Below are 13,911 nucleotides of genomic sequence, written 5' to 3'. Positions count from 1 at the left end.
CACCACAACCACCACACTACTGCCACCGCCTTCCACCAACACCACTGCCACCTTCCACCACCACTGTTGCCACCAATTTCCACCATTGCCACCACCACCGTCTTCCAACACCACCACCTACACTACTACCGTTTTCCACCATCCACCACCGCCACTGCCACCATTTATTTTTAAAAAATTATTAGAAAATATCATTTTGTTAATTTAATTTAATTTATTTATTACTAAGAGGGATATTTCGGAAAATTCAATTAGAAATTTATTCCATTCTAAATTTTAAATTGGTCCAACCAAATACTAGAATGGTTATTATCATTCCATTCCTACACATTTCATATTTACAACCAAACAATAGAATGAGAATGACCATTCCATTCCATTCCTACTTGCATTCCATTCTATTCATGCACACCAAACGTAGCATTAAGGTTATTATAATTTAATTATTGTAAAGTCCTCTTAATTATTGGAACTTGGAATGTCGCAGAGTGAAGAGTGTGATGGACCACTTGGAATGTCGTCGAGAATTTTCGAGGTTATGCATAGGTTGGTTTCTTGGAACTTTGATTGCTTGCAGCAATATTGTCTCCTGAAGTTCCAGAGTTGTAGCCTGTAGTTGTTTCCAACTTAAAAACATTTTTCTGGTTGTAGGCATTGGAAATCCACCAGCTGCTACGGACATGAAAGCTTATCTTCTACACAAGTTCAGTTCATTAGAACGGAAGCAGGTAAAATTCAACCTTTGGCAGTGTTCACTTGTGCTTATTGCGTTGGACTAGAGTCTCGATCTAACGATCATTCCAGTGACAAAAGACTGGATCGAATTGTTTCATGGCCTATTCATGAAGTTTATTCTTGCCCGACTGAACTTCATTCATTGGGTTCTTTCTTTGTTGTACTTTTTTTGGACATCTGATGGATTCTCAAATGATAGAACTTTCCTTTAGGTATGACTGCAAGCTCCATTTCCACCTCTCATTAGCCAGATGTTATTAGTATTATGTTTCTGATCCGTTTGATGCTGCCAGCCCCTCCATTTCCTTGGGTGATCTCATTTTTTTTTTTTTTTTGGTCGAAGGTGATCTCAATGCTTTTGATAGGCTATGGCATGAGCTTTAGTTTTGTGAGAGTCGAGGACCGACCTCGATGCATTGAATAACCTTGCTGGAGCAATGGCGTTGGCATATTCCTCGGTGAAAGCGGTGACGCCCATTATTTGCCTAGAGTTTTGAAGAAAATTAGGGAGCAATTAAGATGGGAGCTGGTTAAGGAGAGAATTTTCTTTGAATAAGAGCAGATGGTTAGAGGATGGTACTTGTAGGTACAAGGGGAGCCTTTCTTTGTAATATTCTTTTTAATTGGTTCATACCCTTGGTAGTTACCAAGGCAAATAGGAAAAATTATATGCATCTCCTTGTCCTATTTGCATGAAGCCACGTTACATTACAAAGAGGTGGCATCCTGTATCTAAATATAATTGGAAAAAAAGGCTAGACCCAGTTCACGGGCTCCCTCAATTTGGAGTATAAGGAGGGACAGATGTACGATGTTTCTATCGTCACATACGGAGAGATTGTTTTCAAAACTTGTGACCTTGAAAGTCATAATGAGACGACCTTACTATTACACCAAAACTCTTGCTCTTTATGTACATTTAATGTAAACATAGCATATATGTTTATGTGTGATTGGCCAGTTAATAAAGGAACATAAAGAAACATTACACAGTTCTGGTCCCGCTATAGCAGGGTCCTAGGAAAGAGACTCAGACCTAACCTTAGATATTTCACAAAGTGATTGTCTATGCTCGACGGATTATTTGATATTTCCAAACATAACATTTTAGTAATTTTACTTATTTTCTAATAATACTTAATGGAATAGTTTTTAGCATATAGGGGAGAGTATTATGATTTATGAATAGTGGACTTGTGGTCCAGATTCGAGAGATGGATTTGGCCTTTTAGGTGCACATAGAAGTGTGTACTTTCACAACAACCGCATTGACGTGAACATGAAACACAAGGGGCGGTCAGGATTCACCAACAAACGGTTGTTGACGCACAATACTAACCAAAAGCATCCATGATCACCCACGCCAACTCTTGTTTCCCAAGCAACATTTTTCCTACTTAAATTGGTACCGGCTATATATATATATATATATATATATAAATATATATCAACCATCATATGTCGCATGAGAGACCCAACACAATTTACACAGAGTCATGCAATGACATTAATCAATCAATCATTTAGTAAACGAAAATAATAATAATAATAATGCATAATAATAATAATAATTCATTTTGCATTACTAATATATCGAAGCTTTTAATCATACAAAGACAATTTTTTCAATTGATTTGTAATATCTCTAATAATTTATTTAAATAATGGTGAGAAATACACACCGTTACTCACATGCAGTCTATGCTAATTAATATAGAACCCAAAAAAAGAGAATAACTGCAATGAAACATGCATTGCATGTCAAGGCATGTGAAAATATCATCATTAGAATCAGTATCTGAAAAACCCAACCCAGCATTTACATAGTTCATGCAATGTACCCAAAATATCCATAGTTGTTGACCACATCATCATATATTTAATTTTTGTGTGTGTTTTCTGCATTTACAATTTATTAATTCTGATTATGGTCAAGACCGTCAAAAGTGGCCCAAGAGTTTCTCCTGCTCAGTGAGGGTGTGACGGAAGTGGCAACGATGGCCATAAGGGCAGGAGCCACCAACCAGAACCATGCGACATACCTCGGTTTTGTAGCGCGGGTGCCTGATCACCGGACGGAGCTCCTTGATGCCGTGAGCGAACTGGCACTGGTCGCCGTACCGGCACGCCCCGGTCTCCTGCCATTTGTTGCACAGCTCTGTCTTCTGCATCCCCTGGTTGTACACCTCGAACTCCAGTGCCTCCTCCTCTTTCTTCCCTCTTGGCACATACATTCTTTGCTGTTTTCCACACATCACATCAACAAATTAATCATAATAATTCATTCACTTTATTTTGAAATTTTTTCCATTTCTAAATTCAATGCAACGATTTTGTGCTTCCAAACATAAGATTTCACGTTAATAGTTCATTCAACAATTAATAATAATATCACTGTTTTACATATCACATGTTGCTTTGAAGGGAAGCATGTCCCCTTTCTAATAAAGTACTTGCCAAATTCTGCAGAAGTAAACTATGAAAACATTGGTACTTTGAAATGTCTCAATTTATTTTGGAATAATTACTTAACACGCCTTAAAATTATTTTACTACATGCTTTGCGAAGCAGTGACAAATTTCTTATAATTTTAGGTATTTTGTGAAATTAATTATGAAAATAATTTCATAATTTTTAAGACACCATCAAATTATATTTAGGCTATTAGCCTTTGTTGTAATTTAGACTCTTGATTTTTTTGGGAAGGGTATAATATGCAAATTTTGTAGAGTCCTAAAGGCTTTTTTGGAAATTAACATGCTACCAAAATACACGAAACGAAAGTGCTGAACCTCACGTGAAAATGATCAGAAGAGGGATATCACGTTGAAACTGAGAGAGATCGCGTTGACTCACCGATTCGTTAGGGACTGGACTCGGGACACGGCGGTGACTGGTGGCGCCGCGACTTGGACCGACACTCTCTCTGCCGCGTTGATTCATCTTCAGATAGCCACTGGAACGAACGGAAATGCTTTTCGGCAGCGAAACTCTCTCGGCGCTCCTTCGCTCTCCCCGGTTGTGCTCGATCACGCTGGTCGGACTCACATCAGAAACTTCTCCGGCGACGCGACTGTCAATGCCTCCCATATCGAGACGATGGAAATCGTTGAAGAAAGACCGAGGAGGATGACCGGAGGAGAGCATACAGTTCTGAATCGTCGCCTGTGAGAAGAGGCTCAGACGCCTGACCAGAGCCGTGTTAGCCAATCGGAGTTCATCATTCTCTAGACGAAGAGCGTCAACTTCTTTCATCGATTCCTGGAGATGAGCGAGACACATTGCGTTGCGATTGTACAGTTGCTGGTACTCTAGCATGACGCTCGGCCGATAGAGGCGGTTCTCAATCTCGGTGGCCAAAGCGACGCCGTCGTCGTCGGAGAAGTTCGACGGAGAGAAGGAGGGGAAGAAATCGATTGTCTGGTTCTGCGATGGAGAGAGAAGTGGATTTTGAGATAGGTACTGTGGTGATGAGTTGTTGGACTTGGAATTGTTGTTGTCATTGTCGACATTGGATTGAGAAATCTCCTTCTGCATTTCAACTGATCACAATCTTGCTGTATACAAATCACAGAAACAACAATCAGATTCATCGATTGAAATTCATTCTCAATAAATTGAAATCAACTCAAATTAGAACATGTAATTCAAATCAATTCAACATGAAATTCATTCCGAAGAATCTTAACATATTGAAATCAACTCAAATTAGAACATGCAATTCAAATCAATTAACCAGAGATAATCCGAAAATCTGAAATTCAAAATCGATTAACACATCAATCACATATTGAAATCAACTCAAATCAGAACATGTAATTCAAATCACTTCAACAGGAAATTCATTCTGAAGAATCTGAACATATTGAAATCAACTCAAATTAGAACGTGCATTTCAAATCAATTAAACAGAGATAATCCGAAAATCTGAAATTCTAAATCGATTAACACATCAATCACATACGAATTAACCTAAAGAACAAATAAAATCAATCGAATTCAAATGTGAAAATCGTATTGTTTCAATAACAGCATGAAAACATACCTCACCAAAACTTTGAAGAGGCTCTGTTTTTGTGAGAGAGAGTGTGAAATGGGAATGATGTGGAAGGTATGGTATATAAAGAGCAAGGGCAAGAATCAGGTGTGTTTCGAACCACTGGAATTATTTGCATCCACTAATCTTGTTCGAGAGATGGGTGTTTTGTTTTTCAAGTTTTGTAAAAGTAGAATTTCGAAGTGAATATGGTTTTCGTTTTATGCTGACGTGGAAGGAAATGATTTGTGGAGAGTTCGAGATTTAACGAATAGTGGAGCTTCCACTCACCGTCTTAACGGTTTCCATCGACGTGATTGTATTATCTACAGTTCAGACACTGCAGTTAGTTAAATTCCCCTGCCATGTCAGCTTGAGTATGCCTTTTGTTAGTTTGAGAAAATGACTTGCCATGTCACCATATACGAGCAATTTCAAGTAAGTAAATGCCAAGTCAGCTGTACATATTTGGATATAAATGTGACATTTTATTTTTTTTCTTAATTAATACTCACTCACATGCCTCATGCCTCCACTGAGACTCGAATTCTGATCTCGTTTTGAAAAGTAAGATATTGGTATTGCTCGGCCACTATTCTGTTGATTAATGTGACATTTTATTAGTAACTTAGATTAGAAATACATCAAATATACCAACGGTTATTGTGTGACATTTCACAAAGTGTTGGAGAAAAAAATTTATTATGTAAATGTATTTTGAAAATCGTAAATATAAAAGGTGTGAAAATCTAACAATATCTGTGTAACATGATTTGACTATAATAAATAGTATCAAAGTTAATTTCTAATTAAAAATGCACGCTTTAAAAACTGTGAGTACGAAACGAATAAAAAAAAAAAAAAATCTCAAACTCATCTTGTATATGAATTGATTTGGCACTCTTTTAAAATTAATTTGAGAGCAACGAATAAAATTGACTAATTTTTTATGAGGACATGTAAGCAAGAAATTGACACAATCACATACATAGCTGATGTGATTAGCCGGCCCTAGTAAAATTTTCTCCTCAATTGGTTCAGTCTTAATCTTTTCTCACAAGAAGTGATCTGTTTGTATGCATAATTTCATATATTGTGAATCACAACAATGACCACATCTCAGTCAATCATCATATAAAGATTTTCAATTAATTTTTTATTTGTTTTTCTTTTTATTTTTTAATAAATTCGAACCGTAATTATTATCGTGCACAATAATAACATGTTTAGTCTCTTAGAGCACCCTATAATTAGGGACATAATCTCTCAGGTCAATTAAAAATAAGCAAAAAAAATTAAAACAAAGTGTGTTTCATTGTATAATTGCTTGACATGGAAGGTATAATGAGCTAATAAGTAGGTGGTTTGAGATTGAAGATTTTGTTATTCCATATGGTGAGTTGGATTAGGAAAAGACTTATTGAGCATGTTTTAGGTAAGACTCTAATCATATCAGTCTTAGTTGCTTCTTTTTCACAACTTATAACTAACTATATGGCCCTCTTGCCTCCACAAATCTCACTTCTCAAGATTCTGAACTGTCTGGTTAAAATAAGCACCCACCACTTAATTGATAACATAAAAAGTAGCTTTTGTTTCAAAAAAACAGGAAAATTGAAATTTTTTTTTTTTTTTTTTTTTTTTTTTTTTCAGTTACCTTACTATAGAAATTCTGTACACGGGTACAACACAACAATATCACAAAATACAATAATTATGCGACAACTTTTAAAAAATTATGAAACACATTTATATTGAAGATACAACACATTCATGCAACATGCTACATTTTGTTGCAACGTTATAACACTGTTAAAATTGTTGCATTTACACTATAAAATGAAATTGTTACATTAGGCACAGGACAATGTTTTCCATGTTTGTATCTTAATGGGGATCACAGTTCAAGTGAAATCAAGCCCCATTTTCAAGTTATTATGAAAACTGAGATGGAAAAGATGTACTAAAGGGAAGGAACAAAAATTTTACCATATTTTGAAATTTTATTAATTTCTAATTTTAATTAAGGAAGAAGAAATATGAGAGGAATCATACAAAATCATTACAACAATTAGTAGCAGAACCACCTCAAAAAATAAAATATAAAATAAAATAAAAAAGACCATGCCATTTTTGTTTGAATTGCAACAGAAAACTCTATCAAGCAATCAATGTCAAATACCATAAAGTAAAAATGATAGACTGTGTTGCCTGTCAGCTTTAAAAAGTATAGAAGAGCAGAAATTTTCCAGAAGTGGACATATTAGGGGCTACTGAGAAACAAAACTGGTAAAAAAGAGGAAGGTAAATAAACTAACTAATAGTAAATAATGCATAAGAATTGAAAATGGAGGGCATTCTGTTAAAACAATATCATAAAAGATTTTGCATCAACCTCAACAATAATTTAGAAAGGCTTATGAAACAAAACTTCACAATCTTATGCAGTATGGTAATTAAGACAGAACAAGGTCATAATAAATTCTAATTTCTACGGCCACAGGGGACACACGATCGACGAGCAAATGTTAGAATCATCAAAATATGAACTAATTTTACCCATATGAAACACATGTTTGATGCACACATGATCATACATCATTGCTAAGCTAACCATATTTCCTTTCAAGCAACAATTTTTAATCAAGAATTAGCTTCCTAAAGAAATGCCAGTGAGAAAAACGGTAATTTTCATGTACAAAATTATATTCAAGGAGGCAGCAAACTTTTTGAATTATAGTACATAAAAAATAATAATAATAATAATAAACCATGATGTTCTCTAAACATGAATTAAGTAACATATAACCCATCATTAGACAGAAAATCATGCGGTCCATGCGCCATGGAGGCATGGACCACAGTAGTTCCTTTTCAGAATCAATTAACTTGTTCTACATAATACACCTAATTCGAACTTCTCCACCAAGCCCTAATCCTAACAATGAAGTAGCAAGATCTATGGACCACCTAATTTCTAGCACACTTGTGAAAAACCGACCTTCAGACCTCAATTTCATGGCAACAAACTAAAATTCACTAAAAGGCTAATTGCATTGCTAATCTGGCAAAAAACTGCTCGCCGGACCTACAAATTAGAATCTTGAAATATCAAATCCCTTTACATTTAGAATCATTTTTCCACCTACTGTCACATTGTGATACAAATACCATCACAAAAGCAACCATATCCAACTCCCACCATGGCCCAATTGATATATGCTTCATCATGACGAGTAAAAATCCAAGGTAGGTGCAAATGTTAAAGCTACTTAACATGATAAATTGATAAATATCCAATCTAATATCAGAATAAGGTAATGATTTTTTTTTTATTTTTTATTTTTGGATAAGAGAATAAGGTAATGAATTATATTAGGAAAATTTCATCCAAAAACATAGGCAGAAGCAAAACTGTAGAGTTTCAGGTGTTTTCATTCTCATACTGGACAAGCACAATTCAGAAAGCTGCATATAGTAGAAATGTGAGTAGTCAATTAACTGAAATAAAGTCATTTGGGGTATGTTATGGTCCCATGAATACATAGACTTAATTAATCACTGCACAAATGGCATGCTTTACTCTATCCAATGTGTATTCATGCTTCTCATCCGTTCAGAAGGGTAAAAAAGGACATTTAGAGGATCTTGAAATCCATTACAAAAAAAAAAAAAAAAGAAGATTTACACCAATCAATAATATTTAGCGGCGGAATAAAGCACCTTACAACAACAAAACCGCAGGTAACAATTACTTTAGTTGGATTTTTCTGATCCTGCTCCACCATCCACCACTAAAATAAAACCCAATCTTAAGTTGTAAATCCACATGAAACCTAAACAACAAACATTTAAAGATCGGAAAAAACTTGAAAAATACCGATGACATGGTTTCACCCACTAACTAAATACTGACAGGTAGTATTAGGACCACTGAAATAGATGTTTTTTACTTATGTGATAAGATATAATTAGTTGATAACACCGTTGACATGATACTCCCAATGCAAGAAAGATATTCTCCTAAAGGTCATACATTTCCCTTGCTTGCTAAAGTCATTAATTGTTTCATTCAGTTACTGAATTCGTTAATACAATTAGCCCACAATTACAGAAGCCTAATGACTCTTCGCGAAAGCTACACTGATCTACCAATTCAGGAGAATTCAATTAAAGCAACCAAGTGCCAGGGAGAAGAGTTGAGCTCAAACTAAAGATACCTGCACAAGTTAGGACCAGTTGAGCTCGTCTTCAAACACTACGTAGTTGGCAAGAGAGATCGTGGAACCAACCTAATAATGCTCACAACTTTCTCTAGACCTATAACTCTTATTTTAAATAAATTATGCCATCAACTTTTTTCAAGGTTACAAAATAGTTTAGCTTCTTAAAATTTGAAGCAAATGTTTCGAGAGACTTTTAATTCAATCGAGAAATGTGCCCACATCACTGATTACCCTCTGTATTTATTGATGATCCACCGCGTCGCACAAAGCATACAAATGACATACTCCAACTTTAATCTCCACATCCCAGTCCCAAAAAAAAACTACATATTATGAGAATAATAAGAGTTTCCATTACCAAAAAAAATCATTAATTAACAATTAGATCATAAATGAGATTAAAAAACAAAACAAAATTAAACTCCCAAGTGCTTCAAAACAAAAACAGCATTTAAGCATTCCAAATGCTATAAAAAAATCATTAATTAACAATTAAATCATAAATGAGATTAAAAAACAAAACAAAACAAAATTAAACTCCCGAGTGCTTCAAAACAAAAACAGCATTTAAGCATTCCAAATGCTCTAAAAAAAAAAAAAAAAAAAAAAAACCATGAAACACTTAATGCAAAACCTAAAAAACACAATGCATCTATTAACAACTCGTAATTATTTCTAATTGAAATTTATATCAGTTGGGTGCAAATAATACTAAATAATCACTTACCCAAAACAGTTACCCTATTAAAAAAGATAAGAAAAATTAAAAAATAGCACAAGTTCGGGGAATGTTAACATCTAATCGACCTGTTGGAGAGACGCTGCACCCGCAACATCATCAGCCGTGAACTTCCCTTTAGCCTTATCAGCAGCTCGACCCTCGGTCTTGCGATCGAGAAGCGACTTTCGGTCCTTGTCGAGCCTGAGTTTGGTGATGACGACCTTGGAGGGGTTGATGCCGACGTTGACCGTGGACCCGTTGACCTTCTCCCGGGTGATCCGCTCCACTTGGATGACCCATTTGCGGCGGTACACCTGGACCACCTTGCCCTCGCGGCCCTTGTAGGTCCCACGGACCACCTGGACCTCGTCGTCCTTGCGGACGGGGACTGACCGGACGTTGTACTTGTTCCGGAGGTCAGCGGAGAGGGGTGCGCTCATCAGCACCCGGCGAACGCTAGACGGTGCGCTAAAATGCGCCTTCCTGCACTTGCGACGCGAGCTCGAAACTCGCGGGTTGTACTTCATCCTCTCTCTCTCTGACTTTCTCTCTCTAGATTTTTTCTCGCAAGACACTGTGAGTCCAGCGGCTTTGAGAGTACCAGTGAATACGAGTGAGTGCCGGGGAATGGAAACAAAGCTGCTTTTGGGCCAACCAAACCCCAATTCGGCAATTCCCCTCCAAGTAGGCCCAAACTTAGCCCAACCATAACCCTTTAATCTAAAATACAATTTTCACCCCCATAACCTACATGGTGCCCCCAAGTTAAATATACTTATCAAAATGAAATGATTAATGGCCTGAAATGCCACCCATTTTAGACCACAGACAATCCAGTGGCCTAAATTGATTCACTAAACAAGTAGGCCTGAATATAATTTTTTTTCTGCAGTGATCATAAAGTAAATAAAAAATGTACAATCATCAAATATAAAATTTAATTACTAGTAAAATAGTAAGTGACCGTTTTGGAGATGCCTTGATATGTCAGTGAGTTAGTATCTTTAATCGACTTTAGAGTGACATGTTTTGACTCTCTGCATCTACTAATTTAACTAATAACTTTTCTTGCTTTGGATAAAAAATAGAAGTGGCATTTTAAAGCCAATTTTGTCAAATTACTTTATTATTTAGTTAAAAATGAATGAAATTTATGAGACTAAATTACCACTACTTGGAACCCTAACGAAAAACCTAGCACATCCATCTTTTAGCAGCAGCAGACCCTTGCGCCTCCATTGCGTCTCTCTTTCGTGTGTATGTTTACAAATTTCAAAGATTTTGAAATGAAGGAGGTTGCAGCTTATAATTGGAGTTTCAATAAGAACAAAACACAAACATATATATATATATATATATATATATATATATAGTATATATTTTACAAGGAAAAAAAAATTGCACTACTCGCTTCGCACAACAAGAATTCTTCCATGGCTTAGGTGGGTACAGGAAGTATTGTTTTAATGCCAATAGGTAAATTACTATAAATTAATTAATTAATTAAAGCATAGGACTCTACATATTAACATTGACTCCCTCTTTCATAACATTGGTTGGGGGTCTTATAAGTTATATCCAATCTTCCGTACCTATTTGCCTAAATCTAGTCAGAACTTTTATAAAAAACTGAGGTGTAACTCCATTGGTGAGGTTCATTGGATAAAATTGAAGATCTGTGAAAAAATAATTTATATAATTCTTGGTGTCTCAAACGGTGACTATCAAATTTTTAGTAAATATTTGATTTGTTATAAAAGTCGAGTTTATTATACAAGGTTAGATTTCTTTACTGCAAAGCATCTTTTCTTCTTTTTCTTTTTTTATTACAGTGTTAGGGAATGAATTTCTAAATATACTTTTTTTTATTATGAGTCCACATACTTTTATAACATCTAGGCAAAAAAATAAATTAGAAATATTAAAAAAAATATTATATTAGATTTTAAATTGGGACGATTATTTTGTGTAAATGATCGTGATGATTTGCATAAGATCCACTGGATTGCTCAGGACAAGCTAGTGGAGTCTTGAAAAAAATAGTTGGGGTTTAGAAATTTGTAGGCCTTTAATTTACATTTGCTTGCTAATTTGGTTGATGATTGCAAGAGGAGAGACATGGTTTATTTTATGAGTTATTAAAAGGAAAGTATTTTCCATTTTTCTATTTTATGCATGTGGGGAAAGCTCATAATCAATCTGTTGACACCCTATTTGGCAAGAAAGGTGGCGACGATGTGGCAAGATGATGAGGGCTCGGCAAAGGTGATGTGGCAATAAGTTATTCTAATTTAAGGGAGTAGTATGGAAGATGGACAATGAGTTTTATAGTGATTGGGAGTATTTGTTAGATAGGTTTGCAAGATAGTAGGATAATTTATTTTCTTTAGTAAAATTATATTAGGACTCTCTTAAGTTTTCTATAAATAATGGTAGAAGTTGCTTTTGTAAGGGGTCCAACACCTCTCAAACAATCGCATAGAATAATTCTTTTTTTCTAAATCATGTTTTCTTTAGTTTAATTAATATCCTTTCTAATTTTAATTCAGTTTTCCATTAGTTGATTAATTTCTAGTGCAATTTCCTTTATTATTTCTTTTCTGCAACTTGAATTCTTATTCTTAGTAGTTTATCTGCATTTAATTCGATTTAAGTAATTATCATAGCTCTTCATTCTTGCTTAAAATTCATTCTAGTTTTATTCTTTGCAATTGTTCTTCCTTTTAAGTCTTGTTCTTACTAAAGGCAAATTGAACTCAATTGAGAGTTTTATGTTCTCTCTCTCATTCATCGGTTGTTCCGTTATATTCGCAAAATAGACCCAACTTGACCAATCTCTTTCAATCGAAAGAAGCAAATTGGTTTTGGCACGCCCGCATCAAGCCAATTTCATAATTAGTAGGCATAGCCGATTTAAAAGGGTCGACACAATCATGGGCGTGGAGTAGTATGCTTGCAGGAATTAAGTGTTTTATACAAAGGGCTATTGTGAAAGATTGGTAATGGCCGGTATATAAATGTCGCGCCAAGATTTTTCAAATCCGGTTGAACCAAAAAGATCAAGAAGATAGATAGATGCTGGTGGGATTTTTTTTTCTGTCAAATCAACTTATTATTTAACTTTACAATTGAAGAGGGGTCGCTCAGTTCCGGTGGTTAATCATGAAGAGAATATTTCTATAAGGGCTAGGCAGTTTTTTGGCCTAAAAATTGGAAAATGATGGTTAAGTCCAAAATTAAACATTTTATTTGGAGGTTTTTTCATGATCGAGTTACTGCTTCGGATCAATTAATCAGGAAAGGTATGTCCATGGATAGTCATTGTAAAACTTGTGATTTGGAGATGGAGACTTTGAAACACCTACAGTGTGATTGTTACCCAGCAATAATGGTTTGGAAGGCTGCCCTGTTACAAATTGATGTATCTTCAGTTAGGGGTTGTACATGGCGCGGATGAACTTAATTCATTCGTGGAATGGATTGAAAGACAACTCTTGAAAAGAAAACAAGGAAAGCCCAAAGAGCTACATCACTCTTATTATATTCGATTATTTACAATGAGCACATCTATTTATAGGTGAAAAAACAAAGCAATAAATATGAAAAACACATTAATGGAGGATTTATAAAATCAATCCCATAAATCACTCTAATCATATTTTATAATAGACAAAAATCACTCCCACAATATTTTTAGAGCAATACTTTGTGGAGTAATTTAAGATTCCTCTAAAATAATATTCTCCAACACCCTCCCTCAAGTTGATACACACAGAGATTTTAACTCGATCAAGTGTCCAACTTGAAACTAAGTACGAAGTTGTTAAGAGTTCAAAACGAGTTGCAAGGATCTGAGACGAATTGATCCGGAGATCTGAGACGAGTAGAGTATAGAGTAAGGCATGTTGAAAGATATAAAAATTGAAGAGAGAAATTTTTTTCTTAGTTGGTACTCACACACACATACCTCCACTGAGAGTGGAGGCTCGAACCCCTGATCTCTTTATGTAAAATTGAAGAGAGAAATTAAATATGAAGAACACAAGGAAAGACACACAAAGCCCAAAGGGCTATAACACCCTTATTATATTATCTCTTAAGATTGTTTATAGTGAGTACCTCTATTTATAGGTGAAAGAACAAAGCAATAAATATGAAAAATACATTAATGGAATATTCATAAAATCAATCC

General features: G+C 35.1%; 2 protein-coding genes across 2 annotated transcripts; both read right to left on the bottom strand.

The window, feature by feature from the left end:
• Positions 1-2,351: 2,351 nt before the first annotated feature.
• Positions 2,352-4,819, bottom strand: LOC132267455 (zinc finger CCCH domain-containing protein 15-like). The gene is made up of 3 exons (XM_059768615.1): positions 4,782-4,819; positions 3,593-4,293; positions 2,352-2,975 (listed from the first exon to the last, which is right to left on the bottom strand). Exons 2-3 carry the CDS (start codon positions 4,271-4,273, stop codon positions 2,676-2,678), a joined length of 981 nt encoding a protein of 326 aa, XP_059624598.1. The 5' UTR covers positions 4,274-4,293; positions 4,782-4,819; the 3' UTR covers positions 2,352-2,675.
• A 4,724-nt stretch (positions 4,820-9,543) lies between these two features.
• Positions 9,544-10,425, bottom strand: LOC132316165 (large ribosomal subunit protein uL24z-like). Its single transcript, XM_059814678.1, has one exon. The coding sequence runs from the start codon at positions 10,244-10,246 to the stop codon at positions 9,797-9,799; it is 450 nt and encodes a 149-aa protein (XP_059670661.1). The 5' UTR covers positions 10,247-10,425; the 3' UTR covers positions 9,544-9,796.
• Between the last annotated feature and the right edge of the window lie 3,486 nt (positions 10,426-13,911).

Source organism: Cornus florida, unplaced genomic scaffold (genome assembly GCF_030987335.1).
Source record: "Cornus florida cultivar Cherokee Brave unplaced genomic scaffold, ASM3098733v1 CherokeeBrave_3.0.0_Hap2_Chr07, whole genome shotgun sequence".
Taxonomy (NCBI): Eukaryota; Viridiplantae; Streptophyta; class Magnoliopsida; order Cornales; family Cornaceae; genus Cornus; species Cornus florida.
This window is presented reverse-complemented; position numbering and strand designations above follow the sequence as displayed.

What these genes read in the sequence shown, in the direction of transcription:
- LOC132316165 (XM_059814678.1), bottom strand. Translation starts at nt 10,246, where the DNA reads ATGAAGTACAACCCGCGAGTTTCGAGCTCGCGTCGCAAGTGCAGGAAG.
- LOC132267455 (XM_059768615.1), bottom strand. Translation starts at nt 4,273, where the DNA reads ATGCAGAAGGAGATTTCTCAATCCAATGTCGACAATGACAACAACAAT. An exon ending in GTCCAGTCCCTAACGAATCG is followed by an intron (nt 2,976 to 3,592) that starts GTGAGTCAACGC and finishes TGTGGAAAACAG; the next exon opens with CAAAGAATGTATGTGCCAAG.